Below are 9,794 nucleotides of genomic sequence, written 5' to 3' on the forward strand. Positions count from 1 at the left end.
TCAAATCCACTCTGAACCCTTTTTGACTCCATATTTGCTGCTACTGCTGGTGCCGCTGCTACCTCTGTCTGTATATGCCCTGCTGGAGGCATGTCTGTTGGTCTGCTGGTGTTTACGTTCACGGTGGGGCGTGCTGCGGTTGTTAGTGTGGCTCTGCAGCTGGATGTAGGTCTGATTATCACCCTCCAGGATTTTCTGAGGTCTACCACTGTCCTTATGAACAGCCCTGGGTGCATTTCCCTTCCCAGCTCTGCACTGGTTTTCATCATTAATGCCGTTCTGTTGACGCTCCTCTTGGGGAATGTTCACGTGATTCTGCTGACATGCCAGCTTGGCATTAGTTAGATCAGTGATGGGTAGTGGTTGGTTGTGGTTCCCTTTACCTACCAGAGGAGGTTTGATGGCGATGTTGTACCCAGGTGGAGGCGCTGGTGCATTCCAAGAAAATGGGTCACTCAATCTCACCTTGTTAAGACGGCCTTGTCCTCTTGCCAGCCCGTAGAGCTCCTCATTGGGGAGCTTCGTCGAGTGTATTATCTTACACATGGTACCTATGCCCAGGTGAAGCATCTCCCATATATTGAGTGTTAGACAGAGCAGGGAGACTGTGTACATGATGAGGAGAAAGATTGTCTTCTCAGTTGGTCGCGACACAAAGCAGTCCACCTTATAAGGACAGGGCTGCTCTTCGCATACGTAGATGGCAGGAACGGACCAGCCATAGAGGGTGTACTGACCATAGAGGAAAGCAACCTCCAGCAAGGAGCGCAACAGGAGTTGGAAGATGTAAAGGCGCATCAATCCATCCTCTTTGATACGATGACGCCCATCATGGCGTACTTTGGCTTTTACTTTTCTATCACAGCTGCCTCCCTTTTCTGCTTCACAATCGTCGTTCTCCACCTCTGCCACTTCATAGATCATCGGGTCTTCCTCGTCGTCATCCTCAGCCTCTTCAATGCCCCTGTGCTGCTTTCTGCCTGCAAGATAGTGCTTCTTGGGTTTCTTCTGGGAAAATCCATTCACTCCCCCACTTTCTGCCTTCTCCTCTGCCTGAGCAATTTTGTTGACAGCGTAGCCCAGGTACATAACTGAAGGGGTGGCCACCAGGATAATTTGAAAGACCCAGAAGCGGACGTGTGAGAGTGGAGCGAAGGCGTCGTAGCATACGTTCTCACAGCCTGGCTGGGCTGTGTTGCAGACAAAACTGCTTCGTTCATCGTGGTAGATTGACTCTCCTCCTACGGCTGTTAGCACAATGCGGAAAACAATGAGAGCAGTGAGCCAGATCTTGCCCACAAATGTAAAATGGTTGTGGATTTCTTCCAGCAGGTGAGTCAGAAAACTCCAGCTCATGGTAGTGGTGGAGAAACTACAGCAAGAGGCAACATACCCATCCTCTTACTCCCTGTGGAGAGAACAGAAAGCTTTGGGTCATGCATGCAAACTTAAAAGGCAAATATCTACATTGATTTATTGAACACTGAGGTGGTTATGTCATCTCTTTTCGAGCTGCCAAGGGTAACAAATGAAGTCAGAGACAAAATAAGAAACTAAAGGTTTACTCCCTCCAGGATTCGCTGCTTCTACCATAACCGAGTATGGCTGCCCCCATTCCCCTGCTGGCCTGTGCTCCAGTTTGTCTCTTTTGCTCCCTTTTTAATCCTTCTCCCTGTCTTTTCTATGTCCTAAACTAAAAAGGAACATCATTACTTCTACTTCTATCAAACATGGTTTAGGGAGTGATGGCACACTGTCTTCTCACATGTCAGATTTATCGGTTGGTTAACATGGCATTTTTCATTAGTGCTACAGGTCACATGAAAAGCCATTACAGGGATCTTCTAAAGGGAGGTGGAATTGCTCAGAAAATTAAACATTGTGCATGCTATATATATATATATTACACTTTGGCCTGAATAAGACCGCAAAGGTTCATTACACATTCCTTATAACCTTTACTGCAATTTAGCTTATTGTTCTATTTGAAAACATAGAGTCAACCATGGTGCTGCTGACATAATACAACCAAAATATGTGCATTAAAGATATAATGAGCTTCCTGAAACAAAAATAGCGAACAAAAAAGTTCCAAAACTTTGTATAATGCAAGCAAATTTGTTTAACTCATTGATGTACATCCACCCGAAGGACAAATGGATACTCTGAGAAACGGGACTTGACACATATGTTCTTGACATGCCCTCTAGGATTACAAATGTACATATTATTTTCAACTTGAAGATTCTTCTTGCCAGAATCTGATAATACAGAGTAGGGCTGGGCTATATCATACCGTTCACGGTAATACCGGTGTAATGTTGGGCAACGATAAGAAAATGAAATATCGCGATAGAATATGTGTAAAACGCGCATGCGCAGTGCCTTTGTTTACATACGCTCATGGTGGCAACGCAGAATGAGAAGAGCGAAAGTGGATCATTGAATAAAACAGATGAACCAGAACTGGTTTGCAAAAATGCTGGAATTTCAGTGGTGTGGAACTGGTTTAGCTTTCGTCCGTCAGATACACAACAAAGCACTATTTTTGGTAGAGCATGCTAGCAGGCTGTCGTTATTACTGTGTTGTTTGGGAAATACGGCACACTTAAAATCAATCCTTTGATTTTTCTGAAATTCGACAGAGCCCCTTATAATCCCGTGTGCCTTATGTATGAATTCTGGTTACTGACCTCGAAACGATTTTATGTACACGGCGCTCGAAAATCTGTCAAATGTTTCAGTACGACTTTGCTAAGCTACGAAGCCGCACCGCTTGATGGATTTTCGGAGCATTACGGCTATCGTAGGCAGGAGCCTGGCGGAGTGATACGTACTGTGCTTCAACATAATGTTACCGTATTGTGTGTGTATAACCTGTTTTTAAGTTTTGTGGATATTATACATGGTTATGCTGAGGATATGTCGGCCAGTTTCCACTGGAAATGCCTTTTGGTTAAACTGTCAGCAAAGAATTTGCACTGTTAAACTTTTATGTAACTTTAATGCACATTAAAAACAGCTGCTTGTTTAAGTGAAAATACATTGATGGTGTTTTTTTGCACTAATAAAGTTGAAGAGTTGTAAAGTATTTTGTCTAGTGTCAGTTATATTGTCAGTTATATCATTATCGCAAATTTTCAAATGTATATCGTGATAAATAGTTTTGGTCATATCGCCCTGCTCTAATGCCGAGTAGGAAAAAACATGATTTCTTACTCTTTCCATTTTTGTATATCTCTCAATTTTTCTCTTTTTCCTGACACACAGAATGAATAGCTCATCTTTTATTTTACATATAAAGACGCCACACACTCTTCTACTGTACTCACTCTGTGTTTTGTTTAGCGCCATTTGTTTGCACAGATGGGTATGAGCACTTAGCTCTTCTGCAGAATGCACACCTACCTCCTGATTCGAAATAAATCACAGGCAAGTACTTTGTCTTTCCTATACATGGTAATCAAATAGTGTATTTCTTCACAATAACAACACTTTCATCCTTCAATGATAGCTGTGCCTTGTAGCTCATGTCCAAACACATCCTCAGTATTAGTACACAAAGGGAAGAGTAATGAAGGAGATGGAACGCCAAAGTGTAATTGCCATCGTAATTTAAATTACACCTTAAAAATTAAAAGCCATTCAACGTTGATTTGTTAATTTACAACAATATACAATATATTTATTTGCCTATTATGGTAATGGATGCACTCTGCATTAAAGTCTGATTGATATATTGGCCATCTGATATTACTAGCTGCATGAAATATATAACACAATGCAGAAAAAGATGCATATAAAAATGCTGTTCTCACACAGAAAACTGTCATTCACCTGTTTGCTATTTAAGGTAGGACCTGACCTTCAGAATTCACCTGAGTGTTATCTAACTGTGGTATTCTTCATCTTGTCTCTTTGTAAGGCTCTGTGAACTGGCCGAAGACCTCTAATGTGCTTCTTTATGTGCTTAGGATGTCCCAGCGGAGTTCCGAGAGTGTTTGTTACCTTACCTTAGGAGATTCTGTTCGGGGATTTTGATTCACATATTGTACATATTGGACTCTTAAACCGAGCACTTCAAAAAGACTTTGTATATAGCACTATCTACACCAGCACTGTAAATAAACTCACCGCACTTTCATTCCTGAGTCCTGCATTTGACTCCGGCCAGACAAATCATGACAGCAGTGTGTGGATTACAGAGCAGTAAGTGCTGCTTAGTCAAGCAGGCATTCAAAGTAAGCAAAGTAGTTTTTTAAGTATGTGTTAGAAATGGGTAAAAACAGTCACTTATCATTTTCTTAAATCTAATTGCTACAAATTAATGTTGGCGTAAGTGCCGAGAATCAAGTATATGTGCATTAACCTTTTATCCCTAATCCAATGATAATTTACATTTAAGTTTAGCTGAAGTAAAGCCATTCATTGATGTTCAATAATGGCACCATTTTATCATATTAATGTAAGCTGTTGAAACCCAAATGTACTAAGCAGTACATATCAGCATGATATTGCAATTAAAAAAAATGTTTTGATGGGTGCAGAAAAAGAACACAGTCAGTTCATTTCAATGGTGATCAACAATTGGCCGAGAGTAGAACAAATTAATGAGCCAAAAACAGGCAGACCTGTTGCATGGGATTTTTGTAAGTCTGTGCTCACGGTAACTTGGTCACTTGTAACCCGGCTGCCTATGAAGATGAGAGTTATATCCCCGTACGCATCTTTTATAGAAATTTTTCTTGTCCCTCCATCCAATACTCCACGTCAAGTTCAGTTCAGTTCAGTTCTGCTACATTAATATACCAGTATTACTGAAGACCAGTGTGGCGGAGGAGTGGTGCAGTGAGCTCAACGGGGCGGTGCTGGTAAGAACAGCTGATGGCGATTTTGGACTGATGGTGGTTTTCCTTCCCTTTATATAGTGAGGCGGAGAGGAGCGGAGGAGAGGGAGCTGGGGAAACCGACCGCTGTCAAACGGTATTCAGCTGTCATTCTGTGGACACTCACAATAAACGTGCATCCAATGTTAACGACGTGTGTGTGGGTGTATCTGTGCCTAGCGTGTGTCACAAGTGGTGCCGAAACCCAGGAGCCTGCCGGTGTGGGGATGTCCGACCCGCAGGCTGCGCCGCCCGCCCAGCCTTTGCAGTTTCTGGCGCAGATGCTGGCGGAGATGGCGAAAATGAACCACGACCATGCGGCGGCCCAGCGGGCTCACCTGGCTGCGCTGCAGGAGCAGACGGACCGGCAGACTCAGGTTCTGGAGCGGCTGGTTGGCGCCGCTGCCCCGCCGAAGCCCCCACCGCTGTCGGTGGCGGTGCCCCGGATGGGGGACAGGGACGACCCCCAGGTTTTTCTGGAGACTTTTCGTGCCACGGCGGAGGCCTGCCAGTGGCCGCAGGTGGAGTGGGCTTCGCGTTTGCTTCCTCTGCTGTCGGGGGAGGCTCGGACGGCGGCCCTGAGTCTGCCGCCGGCTTCGAGGGGCAGCTTCCAGGACGTGAGCCGGGCGGTGGTGGACCGGTTGGGACTCACCGCTGAATATCATCGCCGGCAGTTCCGGGCCTGTCGGCTGGCCGTGGCGGATTGGCCGTTTGCTTGGGCCCGGAAGCTGCATGACGAGGCCGTATGCTGGCTGCAGCCGGGATCGTCAGAGGGCATAGTGCCCATAGTGCCGCTGTTATTAAAGTATAAGGGCAAAACGCATAGAGTAACGGCTGCGGTTAGCCCGCGCCTGTCGCATCCCCTAATTCTGGGTACGAATTGGCCGGGGTTTCATCATCTGTTGGGACAGTACGCGGGGGTGCGATCACGACCGCTAGTAGCATGTAATGTCTGATCGGCGCTCAGTGGTGACGCGGGGTCGTCCGACACTGACTCTGGGGAGGGGGAGACGGCGGGTCCTTCACAGGAAGCCCCGCTGGCTCCGGAAGTTCCCCCCACGGGTGATTTCCCACTGGAGCAGTCTCGTGACGACACCCTACGCTCAGCCTTTGACCAAGTGATTGAGATTGATGGTCACGTGGTGCGCCCTGAAGCCGTGCGGACCTACCCACACTTCATTGTAATGAAAGATAGGTTATATTGAGTGAGTCGTGACACTCGCACGGAGGTGACACACACCCAGCTGTTGGTGCCGCAGGGCCGCCGGGAAACGATTTTCCAGGCGGCTCATTATAACCCCATGGCAGGGCATATGAGATACGAAAAGACTCTGGAGCGAATAACGGCCCGATTTTATTGGCCGGGCATCCGAGCGGATGTGCGCCGCTGGTGCCCGTCCTGCCCGGACTGCCAACTTGTTAATCAGCCGGCCATACCAAAAGCTCCTTTGCGTCCGCTTCCACTCATAGAGGTCCCGTTCGAGCGCATTGGCATGGACCTCATCGGGCCGTTTCACCGGAGTGCACGTGGCTACCGCTTTGTGTTAGTCCTGGTGGATTACGCAACGCGGTACCTGGAAGCAGTCCCGCTGCGCACCATCTCTGCAAAGAGTGTAGCGCAGGCACTGTTTCAGGTCATCTCCCGAGTCGGAATCCCGAAAGAGATACTGACTGACCAGGGCACGTCGTTTATGTCTCGTACACTGCGGGAACTGTACGAATTACTGGGCATTAAATCTATTCGGACCAGCGTCTACCACCCTCAGACTGACGGGCTGGTGGAGCGGCTGAATAAGACTTTAAAGTCCATGATTCGGAAGTTCATTAACGAGGATGAACGCAATTGAGATCACTGGCTAGACCCTCTGTTATTCGCAGTGCGGGAGGTGCCCCAGGCCTCCACGGGATTTTCTCCCTTTGAACTGCTGTTCGGCAGGAGGCCACGTGGGGTGCTCGACCTGATTAAAGAAAGCTGGGAGGACGGTCCGAGCCCCGCCAAAAATGAGATTCAGTACGTGTTGGACCTGAGAGCAAAACTCCACACTTTGGGGAGGTTGTCACGGGAGAATTTGCTCCAGGCTCAGCAGCGTCAGCAACGCCTGTATGACAGAGGGGCTAGACTCAGGCAATTTTCACCGGGAGACAAAGTGCTTGTATTACTCCCTTCTTCCAGCTCAAAGTTGCTCGCCAAGTGGCAAGGACCCTTTGTGATCCCACGGCGAGCCGGGGACGTTGACTATGAGGTCACTCGGTCGGACAGGGGAGGGGCCACGCAGATCTATCACCTCAATCTCCTTAAAGCGTGGAGAGAGGTTGAAACCACTTCTCTGGTGAGCCTGGTTAAGGAGAGAGATGAGTTGGGGCCGGAGGTGCCAAATTCCATCATTCCCGCCTCCCTCCCTTGTGATGACCATCTCACACAGGCCCAGAGAGCGGACGTTGTCGCGTTACAACAGCGTTTTGCTGACGTGTTCTCCGGCCGGACGTCTCTCATTGAGCATCATTTTGTAACGCAGCCTGGCGTGACGGTGCGTTCACGGCCCTACAGGCTTCCTGAGCATAAACGCCAAATCGTGCAGAGGGAATTGGCTGACATGCTGAGGATGGGAGTGATAGAAGAGTCGCACAGCGCCTGGTGTAGCCCCATCGTTCTGGTGGTGAAGAAGGATGGGTCTATACGGTTCTGTGTCGACTATCGCAAGGTGAATGAAGTGTCACGTTTTGATGCTTATCCCATGCCCCGGGTCGACGAGCTCCTGGATCGGCTGGGCACGGCCCATTTTTTCATGACACTGGATTTAACCAAGGGCTACTGGCAGATTCCCTTGTCTGCTGAGTCCAGGGAGAAAACGGCCTTCTCCACTCCGTACGGTTTGTACCAATTCGTTACGCTTCCGTTCGGCTTGTTCGGGACCCCTGCCACCTTCCAATGTCTCATGGACCGGGTGCTGCGCCCGCACGCTGCGTGTGCTGCTGCCTACTTGGATGACGTGATCATCCACAGCGACACCTGGGCGGAGCATGTGCAGCGGGTGGCCGCGGTCCTGGGGTCCCTGAGGGAGGCGGGGCTCACGGCCAACCCGAAGAAGTGTGCAGTTGGACGGAGGGAGGTGCAGTATCTGGGGTACCACTTGGGGGGCGGGCAGGTGCGTCCACAGGTGGAGAAGACGGCGGCTATCGCATCCTGCCCGCGCCCTAAGACCAAAAAGGAGGTGAGACTGTTTTTGGGGCTGGCGGGTTACTATCGCCGGTTCGTGCCAGGGTTTGCACAGCTGACCAGCCCCTTAACCGATCTTACCCGGAAGGGTGCTCCAGATCTGGTTCAGTGGACGGGGCCGTGCCAGGCGGCGTTTGTGCAGGTGAAAAAGGCTCTCTGTGGGGAGCCGCTGCTTCACACTCCTGACTTTTCCCTCCCTTTTGTTCTGCAGACCGACGCCTCGAACAGAGGGCTGGGGGCCGTTTTGTCCCAGCAGGTGAGGGGGGCCGACCGTCCCGTTCTTTACATCAGCCGGAAGCTGGCGGAGCGCGAAAGACGTTACAGCACCGTGGAGAAGGAGTGCTTGGCTATCCGGTGGGCGGTCGACTCCCTTCGCTATTACCTCCTGGGGCGCTCATTCACCCTCTGCTTGGACCACGCCCCGCTACAGTGGCTTCATCGCATGAAGGATGCCAACGCCCGGATCACTCGGTGGTATCTGGCTTTGCAGCCTTTTAAGTTCAAGGTGGTCCATAGGCCGGGGGCGCAGATGGCGGTGGCCGATTTCCTCTCTCGCTCGCGAGGGGGGGGAGTAGGTTCGGCCGGTGGGCTTCCCGGCCTCAGTCGGGCGGTGGGGGTGTGTGGCGGAGGTGTGGTCCAGGGCGCGGCTGCAGGGGAGGAGTGGTGCAGTGAGCGCAACGGGGCGGTGCTGGTGGTTTTCCTTCCCTTTATATAGTGAGGCGGAGAGGAGCGGAGGAGAGGGAGCTGGGGAAACCGACCGCTGTCAAACGGTGTTCAGCTGTCATTCTGTGGACACTCACAATAAACGTGCATCCAATGTTAACGACGTGTGTGTGGGTGTATCTGTGCCTAGCGTGTGTCACAACCAGAAATATGTGGGATTCGGCTCCAAACTCAGCGAAGAGCTACAGGAGAGAGCCAAAATTTTGGCGCCGTGCTCACAGCTTTGAGTCATCTACAACCTTAGTAAATCCTGTTTGTGTGAGTCATTTAAACATTTTCCTCCTAAAATTTAATAAATATAAAATTTTATTTTCAATTAAATTAATTTGTTTTGTGTATATAGTGACAGCAATACAAACTTTGTCTTAAAGTGGTTTCTATCGTAAAGTAAAGAGCCTACAATATTAGAGAGAAAACACAATAGATCAGACAATCCTCTGTAAGGAAGAGATGTCTGGTTAAACCAGGCTCAGGGACGCCATCTAACTCCAGGACATGTGGGTAAAGAGAAGAAAAGGAGAAGAACACTTTTTTTCACTTGTGCAATACTCTACCTAACCCCAAAAAACCTCTAAGCCGAAGACACCCATCTGCTCAAATCTAGGGCTGCAGACGTCTAAAGTAAGTAAAGTTTTAAAGATCTAGACTTTTGTGGGGCAATCTTTGCATGTGATGTGCCTGACTTTAGAGGCTTCCTAAGAAGAGTTTGTATTCAAACAATCTAGCTCCCGCACTACTACTTGTAACTGTACATGACAAGAGGGACAGAGACATGACACGGGAACATGACTGAGGTTGTGCTGGAACTGCTGATATATGGAATAATTTATTTTGCCACGGTGAATAGAGCATTCATCAAAAAAGCAATTCTTTAAAGCAGGGGTCACCAACACGGTGCCCGCGGGCACCAGGTCGCCCGCAAGGACCACATGAGTCGCCCGCGTGCCTGTTCTAAAAATAGCTCACCA

General features: G+C 48.9%; 1 protein-coding gene across 1 annotated transcript; it reads right to left on the minus strand.

Annotated features, from left to right (window-relative positions):
• LOC146662962 (gap junction gamma-1 protein-like) lies at nt 1-1,356 on the minus strand. Its single transcript, XM_085415538.1, has one exon. The coding sequence runs from the start codon at nt 1,354-1,356 to the stop codon at nt 1-3; it is 1,356 nt and encodes a 451-aa protein (XP_085271664.1).
• Between the last annotated feature and the right edge of the window lie 8,438 nt (nt 1,357-9,794).

The sequence above is a fragment of the Rhamphochromis longiceps genome, linkage group LG8 (assembly GCF_057381845.1).
Source record: "Rhamphochromis longiceps isolate RC_006_pf linkage group LG8, R_longiceps_female_GT1.1, whole genome shotgun sequence".
NCBI lineage: Eukaryota > Metazoa > Chordata > Actinopteri > Cichliformes > Cichlidae > Rhamphochromis > Rhamphochromis longiceps.

Coding starts and splice junctions, on each gene's coding strand:
- LOC146662962 (XM_085415538.1), bottom strand. CDS start 1,356: ATGAGCTGGAGTTTTCTGACTCACCTGCTGGAAGAAATCCACAACCAT.